The 23,083-nt window shown below is 52.0% G+C and overlaps 1 protein-coding gene across 1 annotated transcript in view; it reads right to left on the bottom strand.

Moving 5' to 3' along the window:
• KNDC1 (kinase non-catalytic C-lobe domain containing 1) overlaps nucleotides 1-23,083 on the bottom strand; it is a 63,416-nt gene that overhangs the window by 27,897 nt on the left and 12,436 nt on the right. The window contains exons 4-10 of the mRNA XM_042908847.1: nucleotides 14,784-14,936; nucleotides 14,283-14,400; nucleotides 12,385-13,034; nucleotides 9,279-9,393; nucleotides 8,482-8,553; nucleotides 8,328-8,389; nucleotides 1,197-1,355 (exon numbers count right to left, since the gene is read on the bottom strand). Of these exons, the coding sequence (XP_042764781.1) occupies nucleotides 1,197-1,355; nucleotides 8,328-8,389; nucleotides 8,482-8,553; nucleotides 9,279-9,393; nucleotides 12,385-13,034; nucleotides 14,283-14,400; nucleotides 14,784-14,936 (1,329 nt within the window). The remainder of the gene's footprint in view (nucleotides 1-1,196; nucleotides 1,356-8,327; nucleotides 8,390-8,481; nucleotides 8,554-9,278; nucleotides 9,394-12,384; nucleotides 13,035-14,282; nucleotides 14,401-14,783; nucleotides 14,937-23,083) is intronic.

Below are 23,083 nucleotides of genomic sequence, written 5' to 3'. Positions count from 1 at the left end.
GAATGTCATGATGAGAACGTCTACTTTTCATCTGGGGTCATGGACGGTATTGACAGTGAAGATTAAGAAAGATAAAGATTCTTTTTTAAGCTACCGTGTAAGCACCTTCCCTCCCCCGGAACACCTAGGTCATTTCCTAACTGCTGGCGGGAGCCCCAACCAAGCCCTGCACAGAGGCTGGCCAGCCAGAGTGCGGCTTGGGGCGGCCGAAGTCAGGGACGGCCCCGACCCCTTCGGGCTCCTGCCTGGAAAACCTCAGTTTGTTCGAGCCAACGCCAGGCAGAGGCTATGCCCTCCTGCCTTAGAGCAATTACTATCAAAGGTCACGGCTCTGAACCCCTCCTCCGCCCCTGTGGGGCGTATGTGACTCTCACGACCCAGGACGGTCTTGTTCAGGGGCTTATGCCTGATCCCCCAAAGCTCGACCGTCAGGAAGGGTGGGTCCTGGCTCCCAGCGTCCGTGTGCTGGTGCTGACCCGCCCCGGGGCAGTTTCCGCTTGTGTCCCCACTCTCCCCGTAACCTCCAGCCGCCTCCGTGCAGATCTGGGGTACAGCGCAACTCCTTCCCCTGCGGGCCGTCCCCCGGCTGTCTGTCTGTCTGTGGCTGCTGGGTAGCGTGTCTGGGCATCGTAGCTGATGTCTGAGTGTCTCTCTTTGACACAGGGCTCCTCCTCACTTGGTGAAGCAGGGCAGTCAGGGGCAGAGGAGGCCAGCACAGGGCTTCTCCCTCCACAGGTGGCCTTCCTGTGGCCTCTCCGTCACTGAGACAGTGGCCCAGTTCCCCCTCAGGCGTCCAGCTCTTGCTGGCAGACGTGGGCACTGTTGGGAGGGTCAGGATCCGGCCCCATCAGGCCCCCGCCCAGTCTGGAGAGACCAGAGGGGAGGCCGAGAGACCCTCAGAGTTGCTGTGGGAGGTCGGTTGTTGGGGAGAAGCCTCTGTCCCGTCTGGCAGGGCATGAGGGCAGGGGTCGGGCTGGCCCCAGGACATTCCCCACCCACCCTGGCCCGGCGAACCCACGGAGACAATGGGGTGGTCCGGGGGTGAGCAGCAGACACCGTCTACTGCCTGTTCACAAATGAAACCCGTGGCCGTCTGTCCAGCGCCCACTCTTCCTGGAAACAAGAACCCGTGTCCCCTGTCGGCCATCGCTCAGGCCCTGGACTGTGAGCTGGGGTCCCGACCGCAGTGTGGTTACCTTGATGGCCTCTGCCGCACACGGCCGCTCCTGGGCGCTGCGTCTAGCCATGTCCAAGAGGAGGGTCTTGAGCCTGCGAGGCAGGGCCAGCTTGTGGTCTCGGGGAACGCTGAACTTGGCTGCCGTCCACAGGACCGCAGCCACACAGTACACGGAGGCCTGGGGGGGGGGAGGGAAAGGCCAGCCCTGCTCAGCAGCACGTCCCCACCCGGGGGTCCCCCAAGGGCACCCGGGGCGCCAGCAGGACGGTGGCTCTGATCCGCACCCCCGGTTCGCACCTCCTCGGAGCTTGGAGGTCCGCCAGACCCTGAGTCAGATCCCTGGGGGAGCGGGGACTGGCCTGGGAACCTGCGTGCTTACCAAGTACTCCCGGGTCATCACCCTCAGGTGTGAGCAGCCAAGACCTGAGGCCTCCGTGGGACCCTCCCACCTTCCGCTGTCCTCAGGCAGCTGGAGGCCGCGGCTCGGGGTTCAGAGGCCAGGAGCCCCCCAAACCAGCAGTGTGCTGCTATTTAGCAGCAGGTTCTCTGAGCAACAGCACCTTCCTCGGGCACCTGGGCGGCTCTGGCGGTTAAGTCCGGACTCTCTCTCAAAAGTAAATAAACGTTAAAAAAAATACCCGTGTCTACACACATCAGTTTACTCTAAACGTTCCTGATGCAAATGATGGGAACCACACAGTGTAAAAAAGAGGGTAAGGTGTGATATCTTTTTTTGTCAGCTGCAGAGAGCCAAGGGGTGTCACCGGACGTGGGCACTGATTTTCCAGCTCTTGTACCGGAAGTCACACAGGTGGCCCGACAGGCGTGCTGGCTTCGTTTTCATTTAACTCAATGGGCGGGATGAGAGCGACCCGAGGAAGGCCCGGTGCGAGCTTCGCTGCTGTAAGCCGGCTGCTGTCCCGCCACCAGCAGTTCTGGAGGGTCACGGCAGGCGCGGAGCACCTCTGCGTTCAGCTGCATCGTTAACATTTCCTCCGTCCCCTCGTTAAGTCTGTGCAGCTGACCAGACCGCGTGTGCCGATCTCCCCAGTGTGGACGCTCCCGCGAGGCCACCTTCAAGCTGCTCAAGTGGTGCCAGTGCGCGGGGGCAGGGGCAGTGCCAGCGGTGCCCTCCAGGAGCGCTCCCACCGCCAGGAGCACAGGCCACCGTGCACGACAGTCACGCATGAATGAAATTATCAGCTGTAGATACTTATGAACGTTTTTAAAAAGCTAAACCTCTTATTTTGAGATAATTATGGATTCACATACAGTTGTAAGAAACAGTCCAGAGAGACTGTGTACCCCGGACCAGTTCTGCATGATAGTAACATCTTGCAAAGCTGCAGGACAACGTCCCAGCCAGGACGAGGCATCCACACGATCAAGGTACAGAGCGCTTCCTGCATGAGGCAGGGCAACAGCCCTCAGCCACGTGTACTTAATCCCTGGCAACTACTAATCTGTTCTCTGTTTCTTTAATTGTGCCATTTCACATAAATGGAATTACACAATATGTGACCTTTTGGGATTGGCTTTTAATTAAGTGGAGATCCTTCCAGGTTGCTGCCTTATCAATACCCCGTTCCTCTGACTGCTGGGTAGCAATCCATGGTGTGGATGGACCACAGCCAGTTTTACCATTCACCCCAGACAGACATCTGGGTTGTTTCCAGTTTGGGGCTATTCTGAGTACAGCTGCCGTGGTCGTTCGTGTGCGTGATTCTGTGCGGACGTTTCATTTCTCCAGGATAAGCACCCGGGAAGGCAGTTTCTGGGCTGCAGGGTGGTCAAAGAATCTGCCGAGCTGTCTCCCGAAGGGCTGTGCCGACCACGATGAGCGAGAGCCCCCGCGGCCCCACATTCTGGCCGGCACGCGTGTGGTCGGTGTTGGGTTGTCGCCATTCCAGCCGGGGCCCAGGGGCCGCTTCCTGTTTTGCAATCCCAGGTGCCACAGGAGGTCGAACATCTTCCACATGCTCCTTAACCACACTCTGTCTTCTTCCGTGAGGGTCTGCACAGACCTTGGGCCCACTTTTTAACCGGGTTGTTTGCTTTTTTATTGTTGAGTTTTAAGAGGTCTTTGTGTGTGCTTTGCAAATATTTTCTATCAGTTCCTGGCTTGTCTTTTCACTCTCAATAATATCTTCTGTGGAGCAGAAGTTTGAAATTTTACTGAAGTCTAACATCAATTTTCTCTTTCATGGATCATGATTTTGTGTTGCGCCCAGAAGTTGTTGCCAGATTTCTCCATTATTTTCTAGGAGTTTTATGGTTTTGCATTTTGCATTTAGGTCTGTGATCCATTTTGAGTTAATGTTTGTGAAAGGTGCAAGGTCTCTGTCTAGATTCTTTTTTTTTTTTTTGCATGCAGACTTCCAGTTGTCCCAGAGCCATTTGTTAAAGAGACTGTCCTTTCTCCACCGAATTGCCTTTGCTCCTTTGTTAAAGACCAGTTGACTCTATTTGTGTGTGTCTATTTCTGGGCCCTCTATTCTGTTCCATTTATTTGTCTGTTCTTTTGTCAACACCACCCTGTCTCGACCATTATTGCTCTACGGTAAGTTTTAAAATTGGGTATTGTCAGTTTTCTGACGTTCTTCTTCTCCCTCAATATTTGCTGGCTGTTCTGGGTCTTTTATCTCTCCATACATACTTTAAAATCAGATCGTTGATATCCATGAGTAACTTGCTGGAATTTTGATTGAAATTGCATTTGATTTATACATCAGATTTGGAAGAACTGATACCTTAACAGTATTGAATATTCCTATCCATGAATATGGAATGTCTCTCTATGTAGGCTTTTCTTCCATTAGGGTTTTGTAGTTTTCCGTATAGATCTTATACATATTTTGTTAGATTTATATATAAGTAATTTTTTTTGGTATGAATGTAGATTGCATTGTGTTTGTAATTCCAAAATCCAATTGTGCACTGGTGGTAAACAGTAAAGCAACCGACTTTTGCATATTAACCTGCTATCCCGAAATCTTGCTATAGTTGCTTATTGGGGTGCCTGGGGGGTCTTAGTCAGTTAAGCGTCCAACACTCCGTTTTGGCTCAGGTCGTGATCTCATGGTTTGTGGGTTCAAGCCCTGCATCTGTCAGTGCAGAGCCTGTTTAGGTTTCTCCCCTGCCTCTCGCTCTGTCAATATAAATAAATAAATAAACTTAAAAAATTGTTTATTAGTTCCAGGAGATTTTTGTTGATTCTTTGGGATTTTCTAAATAGGCAATCATGTCACTTGTGAACAAAGACAGTTTTATTTCTTCCTTCTCAATCTGTACACATTTTCTTTTCTTGTCTTACTCCATTAGCTAGGAATACCAGTATGATGTTGAATAGGAGTGGTGAGAATGACATTCTTGAGTTTTCCCCAATCTTAGGGGGGAAGCATCTAGTTTCCTCACCATTAATTATGTGAGCTGTAGGTTTTAGTAGATGTTCTTTATCAAGTTGAGGAAGTTTCCCTCCATTCCTAGGTTGCTGAGAGCTTGCATCCTGAATGTGTAGTGAATTTCATCAATAGCTTAGCGTCTATTAACACAAACACAACTTTTCTTCTTTAGCCCATTGATGTGATGTGTTAAATTAATCGATTTTCCATTGTTGAGTCAGCCTTTCAGGCATGGAATAAATCCCACTTGGTCAGTTTTTAATTTTGATGAAGTTCATTTTGCCCACTTTTCCTTTTGTGAAAAATGTAAGGATACTGCTTCTGGTGTCAAGGATGAAAGCTCTCTGCCTGGCTCTCCATCCCAGAGATTTTCTTGGATTTCTTTCGTCAGCATTTTGTAGCGTTCAGCATTCAGTCCTGTGTGTGCTTGGTTAGATTACATGTAAGTATTTCAATTTTTGAGTGATTGTACATTTACATAAAGTTTGTATCTTAATTAAATTTATATTTATATGTATATTTCAGCTAGGACAATAGAAGAAATGATTTATTGTACACGTTGCATTCTGAGTACAGGATTAGTCCTGAAAATCACAGATCCAGGGCAAAGGACCAAAAGGGACTGTTTTTGTATGAGCAAGGTGGGTCTCTCAAAGGTGGTTGTTGCAATCAGATGACGATGGATGTTTCTAGATCCATTTGTTTCTGAAACAAGATCTAGAAAGTAGGTGTGCAGTCCAATAATTGTGCCAGTGTCCCTGGCCTCTGGCTTTCCTTGTTTCCCCTCCCATAGCTTCCATGGGTGCACAAGTTAGTGGTTTACTTGAACTTCTGCCTCATCGTTCTTCTTTTATGCTTCAGCCTGTGCATTTACTTCTTCCTCCACTTGGTTCATGGCCTGGAGGTTTCTGAGATGGTGCTAGTGCTGAGAGCACGCACTGTATTTTTAATTTTGGAGTCTGCATGTTCATTGCTAATATATAGAAATACAACTTAGTTTTGAATGTTTATCTTATATCAGAACTCACTTATTAATTCTAGGAGTCCTTTGGTAGATTCCGTGAGTTTCCTTGGAGTTTTCCACATAGACAGGTCTTCTGTGATGGTATTATTTCTTCTTCCTGGCCTTTATGCTTCCTACTTGCCTTTTTTTTTTTTTTTTTTTTTTGCATTATTGTAGTGGCTACAGCTTCCAGCAGTATGTTGAGTAGGAGCAGTGAGAGTGGACATCCTTGCTTTGTTCCCAGTCGTGGGGAAAGCATTTAGTCTTTCCCCATTGAGTATGATAGCTATAGGGTGTGTGTGTATGTGTGTGTGTGTGTGTGTGTGTGTGTGTGTGTGCGTGCATGTGTGTGTAGATGCTTTTTATTAAGCTGAGAAAGTTTCTTCTACTTGTATTTTTCTCAGGTTTTTGTTGTTGTTGTTATTATGAATGGGTGTTGAATTTTGCCAAATGGTTTTCCTGCATCAATTAATGTGATTATGGAATTTTTCTTTTTTTAGCTGGTTAATATGTTGGACTAATTGATTTTCAAATACTAAACCAGCCCTTTATCCCTAGAATACCCCCCCCCCCACTTTGTCATGGTGCATAGTTTTTATATATTGCTGAATTCTAGCTGCATATTTTGTTAAGGATTTTTGCCTTTATGTTCATGAGAGATGTTGCTGTGTGTGTGTGTACAGATGCCTCTATCTATCTATCTATCTATCTATCTATCTTTCATCTATCTATCTACATTGACAGTATATATATTAGCTTAATTAAATATATTGGGAAGTGTTTTCTCTTCTTTTCTTTTTTGGAAAAGATTGTGTAGAAATGGTAGTAATTTTTCTTTAAACATTGAGTAGAACTCCCCCGTGAAACTGCTGGGCCCAAAGATTTATTTTTTGAGACCTTTAAGTGTACAAATTCAATTTCTTCAATAGTCGAGGGCTGTTCAAAGATCTATTTCATATCGAATGCATTGTGGTAGTGTATGATTTCTGAAGAACTGGCCCATTTCATCTAAGTTGTCGAATTTATGTGTGTAGACTTATCTGTGGTATTCCATTATTCTTTCGATGCCTGAAGGGTTTGTCGGGGAATCCTCTGTGTCATTCCTGATATTAGTAATTTGTGTCTTCTTTTTATTGTTGTCAGTTTTGCTGCAAGTCTTCACATTTTGTTGGTCTTTACCAAGAACCACCTCTTCACTTCACTGTTTTCTCTATTGTTATTCCATTTTCATTGATTTCTGCTCTCGTCTTCATGACTTCCTTCCTCTGCTCTGGGTCTGTGTTGCTCTTCTTCTAGGTTCTTGAGGAGCTTAGATTACTGACTTGAGCGTTTACCTCTTTTCTCACATATGCAGTTAGTGCTACGAATTTCCCTCTTAGCCCTGCTTTGGCTGTATCCCACAGTGTCAACATTGGCATCTGTTGATTGTCTTTTTTCATTAGGTTTGAATCTCCCTGGTTCTTGGTGTGGCAAGTGACTTTTGGTTGAAACCTGGACATTTTCATGTTGTAAGCCTCTAGATCTTATTTAACTTGTTTTACCTGACTTTCTCTGACAGCACTGTCCGGAAAAGGAGACACCATCTTGTTATTGCCAGGTGGGGGCACAGTCCAGGTTCTGTATTTGGCCTCAACTGACACCTGAGGAGGGGGATCCTCTTTGCTGCTGGAGGGGGTGGGAATCCTGGCTCCCTGTTGGGCCTCCGGTGCCACACCTCTGGCCGGGAGGGGTGGGAGGACATCCTTTCTGCTCCTCACCTGCCTCCACTCCCAGCACGAGGTAGGGGTGGCCTTGTTGCCGCTGGGTGATGGTGGGAGTTCCAGCTCTCCATGAGGCCTCCTTTGGCAACACTTGGCCTCGAAGGGCATTTGCTACTGCAGGGGGTTGGGTGCAGTGGTGGGGGTCCAGGCTCCCCACATACATGATCTTCACCGCTTAATGGGCAGGGGTCCTTGGAATAGACTGGTGGGGGTGCTCAGCCTCCTCTGGCACCGCCTGGGTAGGCCCGCCCCTCTCCTCACCCCTTCCTCTGGCTCGAGTGCAGTACCTTTGCCTCCACGCATGAGGCAGAGAGAAGGAGCAGGGCCCTTACCACTGTGCCCTCCTCAGCCCGAGGCCCCGGCCAGGCTGCCTTCTGCTCTCTGCCTTGCACACTTCTCACGTTTGTTTTAGGGATGCGGGGTTTCTAGCTGTACTTAGTCGGGGAGTAGGGAAGTGGAGTTCTACCTTGGTTTTGAATATAATTTACTTAATTTAAAGTTTGTATAATTTAATTTTTGTTTCATTTTGTTATTATTTTTTAAAGTGGGCTCCATGCCCAACGTGGGGCTTGAACGCACCACCCCAAGATCAAGAGTCACATGCTCCACCGACTGAGCCAGCCGGGCGCCCCGTAAGTGTGTACAATTTAATTTTTAATAACACTCTGTTTAACAAATGCCTTGTAAATATTCCTGAAAGTTCAGCCCTGAGCTCTCTTGAGCCAACACATACCGCCCAGAGCTGTCCATGCAGAAGCCCCCGCCCTGCCGCCCTCGGGAGGCACCTGCTGGGTGGACGCTGCCCAGGCCAGGAGAGCCAGGGCTGGGGAGGCGACTCCTGCACTGGGGGAGGGCTCCCTGACTCCCCCTGAGTCCCGGTGAGGGGCCCATGCCTCACCCCCAACCCCAGCTCTCTGGGCAGAAGGGGGCGCCACCGAGGGTGTGGGGCAGGAGGCCCTGGGAAGGGACGGGAAGGCCCCAGTTACCTTCTCCGTCACCAGCTCTTGGTCTGCAACTTCAGGAGCCAGAAAAAACGTGTCGTAAGTGCCTGAGAGAGAAAGGCCCAAGCTCTTAGTTTCCCTTTCAGCCTTGGGGGTCTGTGGTGGAGCACAGCTCCTGAGGGTGTCCCCGCGTACGCACCATTGGCAGGGGGTGGGCCGAAGAGAACGGCCCCGTCCTCGGCCACCAGCACGGAGTCCAGGCACAGGTATGCTGCAAGAGAAGGTGGGGTCAGGGTGGCCAGACTCACCGTGGGGACCCGGCTCTCCCGGAAAACCCGCAGTGGTGTGCTCAGGGTGGGGCAGCTCCCCCCCCAGCCCACAGCACCCCGCCCCCGCCCCCAGTCTCCAGGGAGCACAGCACAGGGGCCAGAGGCTGGACAGGGCCCGGGGAGGGCTCTTCGAGGCTTCCCCGGGCACATCAAGCTGGGAACTGCAAGCAGCTCAAGGAAGAGGAGGGGCACGGGGGGGACATGGCCCAGCACCCAGCGCTGCCCCCCTGAGGGGCCCCCGTCGAGGCTGCACCCCCAAGGCCTGGGGGTCACAGGACCGGACAGCAGACCTTCTCCTCATCGCCCTCCCCAGGACCTGGTAATCTCAAGGGCTGTCGGCCACCACGCTGTCCGGGAGGGCTGTGCTTCAGGGGGCTGCGAATAGGGGTAGTGTCTGAAATCCCCCCCTCTCCCTGGCCAACGTTGCTTCCTTGGGGACAGTGTCGCCCCATTGAGGGGATGTGGGCCATCCACACAGCTCATACTCTGCCCTGGGCCCCTCTGGTCCTGAGACCAGAGCAGACATGTCCAGGGCACCACTGGCTCACAGTGGGGACACAGCCGCCTGGCCCCAGGCTGGCCCCATGGCCCAGGTGCTCCTCTTGGTCTTGGCCTTGGAACATATCGGGGGGCGGGCTGAACATGGAACCGCAGGGCAGAACTTCACCTGGGTGCTCGCTGTGTGCACGCAGAGCACTGAGACACGCGTGGGACAGAGCCCAGAGCTCATACTCCTTGAAGGGCCGGCCCAGCTGGCACAGGAGGTCCTGCAGGGAGATGCCCTGGTGGGGAGAAGTCACATCTCAGTGAGAGTGGGTACGTGGGGTCAGCTCAGCCCACCGCTGGGGGAGGGAACTGGGCGGGAACCACCTCGAATCAGGGTGGGATGTGCCTCCCACACAGTGCGCTCCTGACCAAGTGGGCCAAGTCCCCGCATGGACACGAGGGGGGAGGGCGTGAAGGATCAGAACCCTGTGCCCCTGGTGGCGATGTCAGACAGTGCAGCCGTGTGGACAACGGTGTGGCGGGTCCTCAAGATTAAACACAGGATCACCACGTGATCGGGCGATCCCACTTCCGGGCGCCCCCCCCCCCCAAACTGAAAGCGGGGCCTCAGACAGACACCCCCATGTCCACAGCAGCAGATTCACAGGAGCCCACTGGTGGAAGGGACCCGAGTGTCCACCGTGGACGAGCGGGTGAACGCAGCGGCCCGTCCACACGGCACAACGTCCCCCAGCCTCACGGGAGGGAGACACCTGCCATGGGGCAGATGAGCCCTGAGGGCGCGATGCCCAGTGACAGAAGCTGGACACAAAAAGACAGGCCCAGTGTGACTCCACCCTCGCGAGGTCCCCAGAGCCATCACGTTCCAGACACAGAGGGCGGATGGTGGGCGCCAGGGGCGGGGAGGGGATGGGGACCTGATCGGGGACAGACCTTCGGTTTGGGGGAATGGGAGAGTCCTGGGGATGGAGGGTGGGAGTGGCTGCCTGCGGGGTGACCGTGCTGGGTGCTCCAGACCGCATGCTCAACGGGTGAGAGGGCAAAGTTTATGTGACACGAGCTTTGCTTCACCCCCACCGTCCCTGCTACACACGGAAAAGTCCTGGAGTCAGAACGCACTCCGCTGGAAGGTAGTTTGCCACTTCGAGGCCACGGGAAGAGCTAGGACCACAGCCCCCACACTTGGGACACAGAAGCGCACGCTCTAGGGAAGGTTCCAGAGGCAGTGTCTCCACCCTTGACCCCGCTCCACGCGGGGTGCAGCCGCCTTGCTCCTTCTAGCCCCGTTTCTGCAGTGCCCGGCTGGCGGCCCACGTTCCGGGAGCGGTGCACCCCAAGCCTCCTGCTACATGTGGGGATTGAAGCAGCCAGCTCTGAACCCCGTTCACGCTCCGCAGTGGAGATCTGGGTGCCCTGATGCCTGGGGTGGGGGGAGGTCTGCGTGGCCCTGGTCCCACGGGGCCTCTGGGGCAGGGAAGCCTCGTGGTCAAGACGGCAGCTGGGCTCCCAGTCCGCCCTGCCCCTCAGTGGCTGCCCGCCCTCCGAGAGGGTGCATGGCCACTCTGTGCCTCGGTTTACCCATCTGGAAGGCGGGCCGTTGTGAGGCTGTTGGGCAGGGGAAGGTGAGCCAAGTCCAGGGCTAGGGCGTGTGACTGGAGCTCTCTCTGCACAAGCTGGTGTGGAGGTCGGGCGGACGCAGGAGGCCAGTGGAGGCCGTGTGAGCCGAGTGGGGACACATGCGTGTGCACGTTACGCACGTGTCAGTGCACTGGGGTCGTCAGGACAGACACTTGCCTTACGGTAACTATGTTTTTTACGTAAATTACCCTCGGGTCCTTACCAGGATATGAATACAAATATAAATCACAGACTCTTGACCTTTTGTCCTTTGGGTCAACAGAGCGTGGTGGGAAACACGGCCTTTGGTGCCCTGGTGAGGGCCCAGCGCTGCCCTGCAGCACACTGGCCCCCTAGGTGGCTTTGCCTGAGGACCTCATGGGGACAGAGCGTTGGGGACGGACCTGCTGAGCCCAGGTGTCACCACACAGAAGGGCCTAGGGCCGCAGGCCCCTCAGAGCACACGTGGTTCAACTAAACACAGTGCAAACTCCCAGAACGGAGATGCCTGTCCGTCTCAGCAGATGGGGTGCAGCCACCAGGCCTGGGAGACCCCAGCTGCCCTGGGAGACCCCGTCCTGACAGCTGCACAGAACCCCAGCATCGATGAAGATCTGAGGGCGCAGGGCGCCACGCTTGACCCGTGAGCAACCCCAACTCGTGGTGTTAGTGCCTGACGTTGAAAACAAGCCTCAGGGGGAGTGCCAGGGTTTGGGGGCGGGGCGCCAGGGCTGGGGGGTGGAGCGCCAGGGCTGGGGGCGGGGTCCCAGAGGTGGATGCCCCTTCTGGGCCTGATGCTGCCCCGCCTCCCCCTGCGGAGGCAGCTCCCTGCGCATTGTTTGCGTAAGAAGAGGTGGTCTGACAGGCACGATGGAATACTCCTCGGCCACCAACAAGAATGAAATCTTGCCATTTGCAATGACAGATGAGTTAGAGGGTATGACACCAAGCGAGAGAAGTCAGTCAAAGACAGGTACCCTATGGTTTCATGCGTGTGAAACTTGGGAAACAAACAGATGAACATAGGGGCAGTGGGGCGAGAAGACAAGAGAATGAAACAAACCACAAGAGACTTAAAAACGGAGAACAAACCGAAGGTTGATGGAGGGAGGTGGGTGGGGGATGGGCTGGATGGTGATGGGCATTAAGGAGGGCGCTGTCTGGAGTGAGCGCTGGGTGAATCACTGGGTTCTACCCCTGAAACCCACGTTGCGCTGCATGCTAACCAACTAAAATTTAAATTAAAGAAGATAAAAGAGCATTACCCCCCAGGCAGGGGTGTGCCTCTTTGGAGAATGCGCGGGGTGCTGCGTGCTGGGTGAAGCCAGGTGAGGCCTGGGCGTGTGGGGTGCTCTGTGGGACGCCCCCCCCGCACCCCCAGGGGGGCCACAGGGGAGGCTCTGGCCTGGCGTCACTGGGGCCACGCCTGGGGCCACACCTGCGGCAGGGGGAGGCGGTAGTCACAGCTTCCGTCAGAACCCAGGTAGCTTGCATACAGCTTGCACATTCCTGAGCAGGGGTGAAGGCTGACTCCCTTCCTTGTGGTAAAGGACCAGCAGTGGATGTGTGTGTTGTGTGCTGCCCCCCCCCCCCCCCCCCCCCCCGCCCCAGACCCCGGGGCTCCGCGGGAGGAGAACCGCGTCACCCACCTGCTCTGTGGCTGTGCTAGCCGGCTCCCCAGCTCCGTCCAGAATCCCCTCCTCAGCCCTGCAAGTCCCCGGTTCTCCGCCTGCATCTCCAGGGGCCTTGGGTCGGGGCGCGGGGCTTTCCTCCGTGGGGCCCCAGCCCGGCGCCCCAGACGCCCCGTCCCCACCTCTGCCGGCGCCTCCGGGTCCTCCCCGCCGGATCTCGGGCTCCTGCTCTGGCCGCAGTCTGGCCGAGGGCTGTGTCTTGTAGCTGGAAAGGCCATTCATCCCCTCCAGAAAGGGCTTCCTGGGGTCTGGAGGGAAGAGCTCCGATGGGGGCAGCTGGGGGCCCAGCGTCAGGCAGAGGGCGCTGGCCTCCGGGCCGTCGGGCAGGAGCCTGGGGAACGTCTGCACTTTCCTCAGGCAGCTCCTCTCCGGGTCACCCAGGGGGCGCTGGGCGTCCAAGACGAGGCTGGCCAGCCGCTCTCCGTTTCTCACGGGGGCCGACAGTAGGGGCTTGGAAGGCAGGGCCGCGGGCTGCTCCGGGGCGCCGTGGGCTTCGTGGGCGGGGCGCTGGGCCGGGCCCTCTGGGTCCGCGGTGCGGCCCCCGGGCTGCTTTCTGGGCCCTGTGCTTCCTGTCGCCGGCCTCCCGCTGCAGGAGCTCTCGCTGACATCTGGGCAAAAGCAAGGAGATTGCTGTGGGGGACGCGGCCAGTGACCCTGCGGGTCACCAGAAGGGATGGGGATTCCTCTGCTGCACTCCTGGGTCCCCCACTGCTCCCCCCCACATGCGTCACCATCTGTGTGTGCGCGTGTATATGCCTCCCGTCTTCATCCACCTCCTTGATCACAAAACCCAGCTGATTCTAAATACTGAGACTGCAGAGGGTCCGGGCCACGTCCCCAGCCTCCTTGAGCCCCTTCAGGGTTTTCCCAAGGTCACCCAAGCATCTTGTCCAAAGAGCCTTGGCTTTCTGGCACAATTACATAGTGATGTTCCCCGAAGGAAGACACTGAATCTGGCTGCAACCCTGCCCTGTCCTGGTGCACAATGTCCCCCACACGTGTCTGTGTCTGTGTGAACCACGCTACAGACACACGGCCCCTTTTGTGGCCTGCAGCCCGCGTGGTGGTGACCTCTCTCTGCTTCGCTGTTGGAGCCACGCCTCAGGCCCGTGGTCCCCGGTGCGGCGGGTCCCTCCGGCCACACGTGCCTCCCCCGAGGGCCCTCCAGGCTCCTCGCTTCAGGCACAGGGCAGAGCGATGCGGGCATTTGTTCGGAAGGCCACCTGAGACCGTGCCAGAGTCTCACGTGAGCTGAGAAAGTCCCAGGTGCTTCAGCAACAGCTTCCATAGCAGAGAAGCAACGGGCCTCAGAGACACTGCGTGGTGTTGGCAAACGGAAACGAAGAGTGAAATGTCCCCGTGTCCAGGGACTGACCTGCTCACAGACTAGGACAGAGACAAGAGGCCTAATACCGGTCACTTCTCACCAGGACCTGGGTTTTCACCCCCAGCCGCACGGGGGTCTGCAAAGCGTGCACAAAGTGACTGAGAGGGTGAGTGTGTACGTGTTGATCTGCGTGCACGTTTGCACAACGGGTTTGTATGTGTGGGAGAGTGCTGTCTTTGTGCACAAGTGTGCATGCTTGTGTACGAGGATGAAGAGGTGTACGACTTTGCACTTTCATGCGTGTTAATGTGAGTGTGAACACGTGTGCTTGTGGGGCACACGTGGTCTGTTTGCATGTGTACACGTGGGTGTTTCATGGTGTGAGAGTACAGAGGTGTGAACACGTGTGTGATCTGTGCTGAGACCTGTGCACGTTCACAGGCACGTATGTGAGTGGGTACGTGCAGGCGTGCGCACGTGTGCGTGACCATCTGTGCGCATGTGCGCGTACGTGTGTGCGTGTGCTTACCTTGAAATGCTCCGAAAGACTCAATGGAGAGCACCCTCCTCCCGACGGCCGAGAGGCTCCGGCACAGGCGGCAGGAGGACGTGAAAAGCATCTTCTTTTCACACAGCGCTATGATGCTCTGCAGACATGTGTGTGAGCGCCTCAGCCGGGACCGCTCACCACGAGGAAGCCCTGTGGCCGACAGCCCGCCCGCCCGCCACATCTACTTTCTGGCATAAAAACACCCTGTGTCCTGGGATTACGGGAAACCAGGAGATTCTGTTTAGCCCACGAGAATTATAAGCCACGCCTCTTCATAATAACAATGCATAATAAGAAATCAAGTTCTGGTTTAAGCAAAATGCAATGCCACCGAATCCCAGGGGGAGAGCCCGTATGACAGAGGGGCGAGGTATGGGGACAGGAGGGTCCCGTGGGTGTGTGCTGGGGCATCGGGGCCGTGGGGAGGGTCTCAGGTCTTGGCCTGGGGGTGAAGTGCGGGGATGGCCGACGAGTCTTTACCTGGAGGTCTGGCCGGTCCCTGGGGTTCTCTGCCTGCATCTGGCTCAGTAAGGCCTCCAGGTCCTGGCTCAGCCTGGGCTCGGGCTCGGGCTCGGGCTCGGCCACATACTCGAGGGCCGCCTTCAGCGTGGCCCCCAGAGAGTAGATGTGAGCCTGCGGCACCAAAGAGCCTGTCGGTGCCGTGGAGCGTGGCTTGTCCCCACACGGCCTCTGCTCCTCTGGCCAGGAACGGGTGTTTTCGGGGACCACGCCTGCTCTGTAGGGCCGGTGCAAGCACGGCCAAGGTAGCGCCTCCCCCCACCGCGGGGCCCCAGGCGCGTGGGTGTGGGGCCTGTGCTGGCCTGGCTGCGCCCACCGGTGCCCCTCCCGGGCTCCCGGCTCACCCCAGCCCCCACCCAGGGTGCACAGACGCTAGGGTCCCACCTGTGAAGGCTGCCGTGTCTCTGAAGGGCGGAGTCTTCTATTTTTAAACCTGCATTTCTTTCATTGTGAATGAGACTGAGCATCGCTGGGCACGGATTTAACTTTTCCTCTTTCTGCCCACTCGCGGACTCCCTACCTCCACCGCGTCGTGGCCTGTTTGGGGCGCACGCTTGGCGCACTGGGGATCGGACTCCTGGTCTGTGTGCCACACATATGTTCTCTCCACTTGTCACTTAGCTTTCGACGCGGTTCGTGCAGTTTTTGACATTCAAAGCTTCCTTTGGTTTTAAGTTTTTACTTTTATTTAAGTAGTCTCTATACCTAAGGTGGGGCTCGAACTCACGACCCCGAGACCGAGAGTCGCACGGTCCTCCGACTGAGCCAGCCACGCGCCCCTTGACCTTCATAATGTCTAAGGTTTAATTTGTGAAATCAGACACTTTTTCTTCAGCTGCTTCTTAGGAGGAACCTCCCTAACCCGAGATGATAAAGACAGCTTGCTTTTGTTTCCTCCAATATTTTATAATTTGTACACACCCAGCTCTGATCCATTTGAAGTGTGTCAGAGTGCTGGCATGCTGCAGGGTCTGGGCTTCTTTCCCTCCTGGTAGAGAGCACCCCCTGGCACCATTTAAAGAAGATCCCACCCTCTGCTGCTGAGCCACTGCCCGTCCCGCTGGCTCCCCTGGTACCCTGAGAACCAGCTGGCCTCTCCTCCTGTCCTCCTGTCCAGACGGTGCTATTTTAATTATAGTAGCTTCAGAGTGTATTTTCACATCCTGAGGACAAGTTGTCATTCCTTTTTTTTCTTAAAAAGTTTGATTATTTTCACATTTGTCAGGTTTTAGAAAACAAATATAAGTTCTCCTATTCCCATTGAGAAAACAAACTAAAAACAGTTGGGATTTTATTGTAATTGCACTGACATGGCAGAGTTCTTACAAGATAAAATGCTTAGGATGTCACCAAGATGGCCACCAACATGTCCCAGGGCCTGTTCCTCAACAGCAATTCAACCTCCGTCCATGGCCAAGAGCCTCTCTGTGGGGGTTGTGGGAGCCAGTGTCTCGCACCAAGGGAACCCGGAGGGAGTGTCGCCCACCTGTGTGTCAGGTAATAGGCAAGACAGACCTCGGTCCTGGCTGTGGACCCTAGTGCTGGACTAACCGGGAAAAAAAGACAAGACTCGAATTAACAGAATCGGAAGGGAACGAGGAGACATTACAAGTAACACCACAGAAATCCACAGGATCTTAAGGGACTAGTACGAACAACTGCACGGCAACAAATCGGATAACCTAGAAAAAAGTGGATAAATTCCTAGAAACATAAAACACACCAAGACTGAACCATGAAGACATCGAAAATCTGGACAGACCATTACTAGAAAAGAGATTGAATCTGTAATCAAAGACCTCTCAACAAAGAAAAGCCCAGGACCAGATGGTTTCCCTAATGAATTCTACCAAATATTTAAAGAAGAATTAATACCAATCCTTCTTAAATTCTTCCAGAAAATTAAAGACAAGGGAACACTTGCAAACTCATTTTGTGAGGCCAACACTACTCTGATACCAATACCAGATAAGGAACCAAAAGAAAACTATAGGCCAATATCCCTGATGAACATAGATGTATAAATTCTCAGCAAAATGTCAACAAACTGAATTCAACAACAATCATAAGGATCACGCACCATGGTCAAGTGGGATTTGTCCCAGGGTTGCAAGGGTGGTTCAGCACCTGCACATCAGCCAACTTGATGACGACATTAGTAGAATGAAGGATGAAAATTGTACGACCACCTCAGTAGGTGCAGCAAAAGCATTTGACAAAATTCAGCATCTTTCATGATAAAAACTCTCAAGAGACTGAGTGGGGAAGAAACATATCTCAACATAACAAAGGCCGCATGTGACAAGCCTCCAGCTAACATCACACTCAACGGTGACAGGTTGAGTCCTTCTCCTCTAATATCAGAGCAAGACAAGGGTGCCCACTGTCCCCTCTCCTATGCAACACAGCCCTGGAAGTCCCAGACAGAGCAATCAGGCAAGAAAAAGAAATAAAATACATCCAAATCAGAAGGGAAGAGGTAAAACTGTCTCTATTTGCACACAATATAATCCTACATACAGAAGAGCCTGACGAGTCCACCAGAACCCTGTTAGAAGGATCAACAATTCCGTAAAGTTGCAGGACACAAAATCCATATGCAGAAGCCAGTTATCTTTGGTCCACTAACAATGAAATATAGGAAAATAAATACAGAAAACAATCCCATTCACAATAGCGTCAAAAACATAATTAAGAATAAATCTAACCAAAGAAGTGAAAACTTTGTACATTTAAAAGTTTAAGACTTTGGGGCACCTGGGTGGCTCAGTCGGTTGAGCGTCCGACTTTGGCTCAGGTCATGATCTCACGGTTTGTGAGTTCAAGCTCCGCATCAGGCTCTGTGCTGACAGCTCGGAGCCTGGGGCCTGCTTTGGATTCTGTGTCTCTCTCCACCCCTCCTCCACTCACGCTCTTTCCCTCTCTCTCCCTCTCTCTCAAAAATAAATAAACATTAAAAAGATTTAAAAAAAGTTTAAGAACAAAAAAGTTTGGTGAAAGAAATTAAAGAAGACACAAATAAATGGGAAGAGACGCCATATTCACGGGCTGGAAGAATTCGTATTGTTAAATTTTTGTATTGGTATTGTTAGTACTTTTAGAATTAGTATTGTTAAATATTTGTCCATACTACCCAAAGTCATCTATAGACTGAATGCAATCCCTATCAAAATTCTGATGGCATTTTTCACAGAAATAGAAAGAAATAGACCCCTAAATAGCCAAAGCAATCCTGAGAAAGAAGAATAAAGCTGGAGGCATCACATGTCCTGATTTCAAAGCTATAGCAGTCCAAACAGCATGGTACTGGAATACAAACAGACACACAGACCAATGGAACTGAATTGAGAGTCCAGAAATAAACTCAAGTCTATACAGTCAACCAATATTTGCCAAGGGAGCCAGTAATACTCCATGGGGAAAGGACAATCTCTTCAATAAATGTTGGGCAACTGGATAATCACCTGCGGAACAAAGAAGCTGGACTATCTTGCACCACTTACAAAAATGGACAAAAACGAACTCAAAATGGATTAAATATTTAAAACAAAAATTAAAGTTTTTTTTTTATTTGAGCTGTTGAAATTAAAATAGCAATGCAATCTCACTGGAACAATTGGAACATTACTGCACAAAGATGTATAAAAGCAAAGATAATTGATCACCTTTCCTCCAATGCTATTTCAGTGATAACAGTGTGATATGCACTCTTGTTCACACATGAGAAAAAAAATTAAAATAGGCAGAATCTCAGACAAAACCAGAGAATCCCAAAGTGCTTGAGACTTTTCAGCAAGATCAAAGCCGACCAGAATTACCTTCTTTGTTTTTTTTAACATTTATTCATTTTTGAGAGACAGAGAGACAGAGTGTGAGCAGGAGAGGGGCAGAGAGAGAGGGAGACACAGAATCCAAAGCAGCTCTAGGCTCTGAGCTGTCAGCACAGAGCCCGACACAGGTTTCCAACCAACAATCTGTGAGATCATGACGTGAGCTGAAGTTGGACGCTTGATGAACTGAATCACCTAGGTGCCCCCAGAATTATCTTCTTTGGATTGAATCTTAATATAGAAAGATCTAGACTGAAGGCTTGGGGCTAGAGTCAGGCAGAGGTCACAAAAGGGCACCAAGAGAAGCAGACCTTGAGGATTTAGTTCTAGACAATTAGCCCTGAGCAGAATCCTAGATGCTATACATTTGGATTTCTCAATTTTGATTTTCTTAACCAAGCTTCACAGAAGGAGGCATATGGTGACATGGCAATCAGTGACTGCCATGTATCCTTACGACAGCTCTTACCACCAAAGTGTATTTAATATGATGTTTTTGTGGGCATGATTATATTGTGGAAAAATTCAAAAATCAAGAAGAGAAGAGACATGATCCTGACTGTCAGAGCACAGGAAGAGAAGTCATGGACCAAGGGGCAGATGAACAAGTAAACAATCAGCAGAATGAACCAAGGACTTAATAGCGGTGTGTGCGGAGTGGTGTGGGAGGAGGGTCTGGTTCAGGTGTATTTTTGGACAAGACGGGCCTGGAGAGGAACATGCAGCGACCTCTGCCTAGTGCCTTTGCCGAGGGAGGTGCTGGAAGGAAAACTAATTTCTCATGCAGAGATACATTTCAGTATGAATCCCATGGAGCATGATCCCACAATGCCCAAGTTATCTCTTTGGGGCTTTTGACTTGCAATGTGCTATCCAAATTGTGAGATCACAAATACCATCAAAGCTACAAACTGTATCTGTCTACTCCATGGGAGAATTTGAGGAAATAACCCTTCTTTCTTCCCTTCCCTTCCTATCTATCTATCTATCTATCTATCTATCTATCTATCTATCTATCATCATCTCCTATCTACTCATCAATGATTCATCTATTTATATAATCCTATGTATGTATGTATATACAAAAAATGGATTAAAGACTTAACATAAGACCCCAAGCCATAACATTCCTAGAAGAAAACACAGGGAAGAAGCTCTGAGACATTGGTCTTGGCAATGAGTTTTTGGATGCGACACCAAAGCACAAGCAACAAAAGAAAAAACAAATAAGTGGGATGACAGCAAATAACAAGCTTCTGAAGAGTGAAGGGAACAGTCGACATAATGGAAAGACAACCTACAGAAAGGGAGAACATATTTGTAAGCCACCTGCCTCATAGGCAGTTCATATCCAAAATATATGAGGAGCTCAGACGACTCAACAGCAAGGAAACAATCTGATTAAAAAAATGGGCAGAGGGACTGAATGGAGGTTTTCCCAAAGAAGACATCCGGATGGCCGACAGGTGCCTGAAAAGATGCTCACCATCACTCACGATCAGGGAAACGCAAATCAAAACCACACCTGTTAGGATGGCTATTATTGAGAAGGCAAGGGGTGATATGTGTTGGTGTGGATGTGGTGCTGGTGGGAATGCAAACTGGTGCAGCCAATGTGGAAAACAGCACGGCGGTTCCTCAAAAATTAAACACAGGATAACCCTATCATCCAGCCATCCCACTTCTGGGTACATGTCCAAAGGAAGTGAAATCAGGCAATCGAAGAGCTGTGTGCACCCCATGCTCACGCAGCTTTGCTTACAAAAGCCAAGAAGTGGAAGCAGCCTGTCTGTGTTTGGAAGAATCAGCAAAGAAAGGAGCATCATTCAGCCACAGGAAAGGATGGCCCGTGAAGGCATTAGGCTGTGTGAGATAAGTCTGACACAGGAGGACAAATGCTGGGTGCTCTTACTTCTACGTGGAATCTAAAAAAGCCAGACTCACAGAAACAGAGAGTGGAGTGGAGGTTGCCAAGGGCTGGGGGTGGAGGAAACAGGGAGATGTTGGAGACAGGACCGAAACTCACGCTTATAAGATGTGTAAGTTCCTGGCATCCAACGTGCAGCTTGGTGACTACAGTGAACAACACTGTATTATACACTTGAAGGTTGTTAAGAGAGTAGATGCTAAGTGTTCTCACAACCAAAAAAATGGTAATGACGTGATGGAGGTGTTAATTAACCCTATTAGTAGTGTGAATCATTTTGCAAGATACAAATGTATTAAGTCATTCGTTTGTACGCAAACTTGTGCAACGTCATACGTCAGTTATGCCTCCCAAAAGCTGGGGCAAACTCAGATGCAGGGATGGGGTCTGTCTCCTCCTTTTCTCGCATCCTATTTTCTTACCTTTGGAAAAGCGGTTCACTTTACATTTCTATCCTTCCTGCTGTATTTACTCCGGACTTTCTATAGTTGTTGTTGCTGTTATAAATGAAACATTTTCCATTTCATCTCTAACCAGTAATTACCAATACAAAGAGAAGCTACTTATTTTTTTGGGATGTATCTTGTTTCTACCTGGCCTCTGAAGCCTCTTATTCTGTCATTTTCCACTGAAGCCTCTTAGACTTCAGGCCCACAGACTTGCTCTCTACAGACAAGGCAATCCTGTCCCCTGACCCCACACACCAACCAGTGTTGGCATCCCGCTGCCTGCTTGGGCCCCCATGTACATGGCTGAGCTGCACTGATGACTCCCAAATCCATCCACTCTCCCCATGCCCAAAGCTGGGCCGCTGGGCCACTACCCCACCTCTCACAGAAGACATTAGAACTCCCAGCCCTGGTCCCCAAGAAGAGGGCAGCCTTCTCTCTCTTTTCACACACTGACCATGTCGATCACACCCCGGGGCCCCTGCCTGGGGTCCCACACAGCCAGTGTCCAGGGCTTCCTGAAGGGGCCAAACTTAAGTCAAGGGGCTTCAAGGACTCGGGCAGATGCCTTGTTTTAGGGACCTTGCTGGTTGCTAATGCTTGGCGTAGAAGGAGAGGCAAACCCTATGAGGCCCTACCTGTAGGACTCCAGCCGGGACTATGAGCTGTGGGGGTGCAGTTCTGCCCACCACCCTCATCACAGCTCTGAGAATAAAACCTGTCTCTGTGCCTGCAAGGCCAGGGTATCTGCTTCTGCCTTTACCACTCCCTATTTCCCTTCAGGAACACTGGTACCCATCTATCCAACCACCTGTCTATGGTCATCCATCTACCCACCCACACATCCATCCATCCATCCATCCATCCATCCATCTACACATCTATCCATGCATCCACCCACCCACCCACCCAAACATCCATCCATCCACTCATCCATCATTCCATATCTTTTAGTTTGACAATAACTCAGCAAATAAACTTCTTATTGGTTGTTGGATGACACTGTCCATGACATACTGGCCAATATCAGCATCTTTGCCACTCAAGCATTTTTGCACATTTCCTTCTGTCTTGGAAGCCCCTCCCAGGTCTCAATCTGGTGAACCCTACTCACCCTTCAGGTTCCAACCTGAATATCACTTTCTCATAGAGTGGCCTCCAGGGACTTTTGACCTGGCTGGGGACCCTGTCATCTCCTTGAAAGGCCCCATTCTCCTCTCTCAGGACCCAGCCCACTGCCTACATCAAGTCTATCCCCTGTGAAAGACCATGACTCCCATGAGGCAGGAGCCCATCTGTTCTGTTCACTGTGAGGCCTGACATACATGTCTGTGGACAAATGGCAGTGGGCAGTAATAGTGGGTGGCGGATGTTGAGGTCATCCTGGCTAGGCTCCACTGGAACCCGAACATACTCAGGGTGATAAGGTCCAGAGAAGACTCCTGTAGCAGTCGGGGGCTTGCCTGGGGCAGGCCTTGAATGTTGGTCATGGGTCATAGTTTTAGCTTTTGGAAACTAGCCCATCTCTGGGGTTTCCTGAGCAAGGGTTGAGATGTTCAGAGGATGGTCCCAGGAGGGCCAGCTTCCATGCATCTTGGGTTTTAGGGAGACTGAAGGGTCAGCCCAGCAGTGGGTGGGTGGTGGGGTAGGGTCACAAGGGGGAATTCAGTATGAGGACTTGAGGACTGCTACCTATCTTTGTCCTCTCTCCGGGGCAGATGTGGGGGCAAGACCAGGCCGGCAGGGGCTGGTGGGCAGCAGCATGAGTTGTGCCAGCTACAGGTCTGGAAGGCGTGTGGTGGGCAAGGGGATGGGCTCAGTCCTGACATGCCCAGCAAGTGTTCCAACGGGCTGCACCCGCGCAATAGTGCAGAGACACAGAGGTCAGGGCCAGAGGCGTCTTGGTGCCAACAGCAGCAGTGGCACGAAGAAAACACATTTGCCACCATGGTTCCTATGGGCAGGGGGTTGCCACCCCAGGACGCAGGCAGGAGCAGGTGCCTGGGCAGGCCTGACGAGCCCATGTGACATGTGCAGTTATTCCTGGAGACCTGG

The sequence above is a fragment of the Panthera leo genome, chromosome D2, assembly GCF_018350215.1.
Source record: "Panthera leo isolate Ple1 chromosome D2, P.leo_Ple1_pat1.1, whole genome shotgun sequence".
Classification (NCBI taxonomy): domain Eukaryota; kingdom Metazoa; phylum Chordata; class Mammalia; order Carnivora; family Felidae; genus Panthera; species Panthera leo.
Note: the sequence above shows the minus strand (reverse complement) of the source record. Positions and strands in the feature narration are given on the sequence as shown.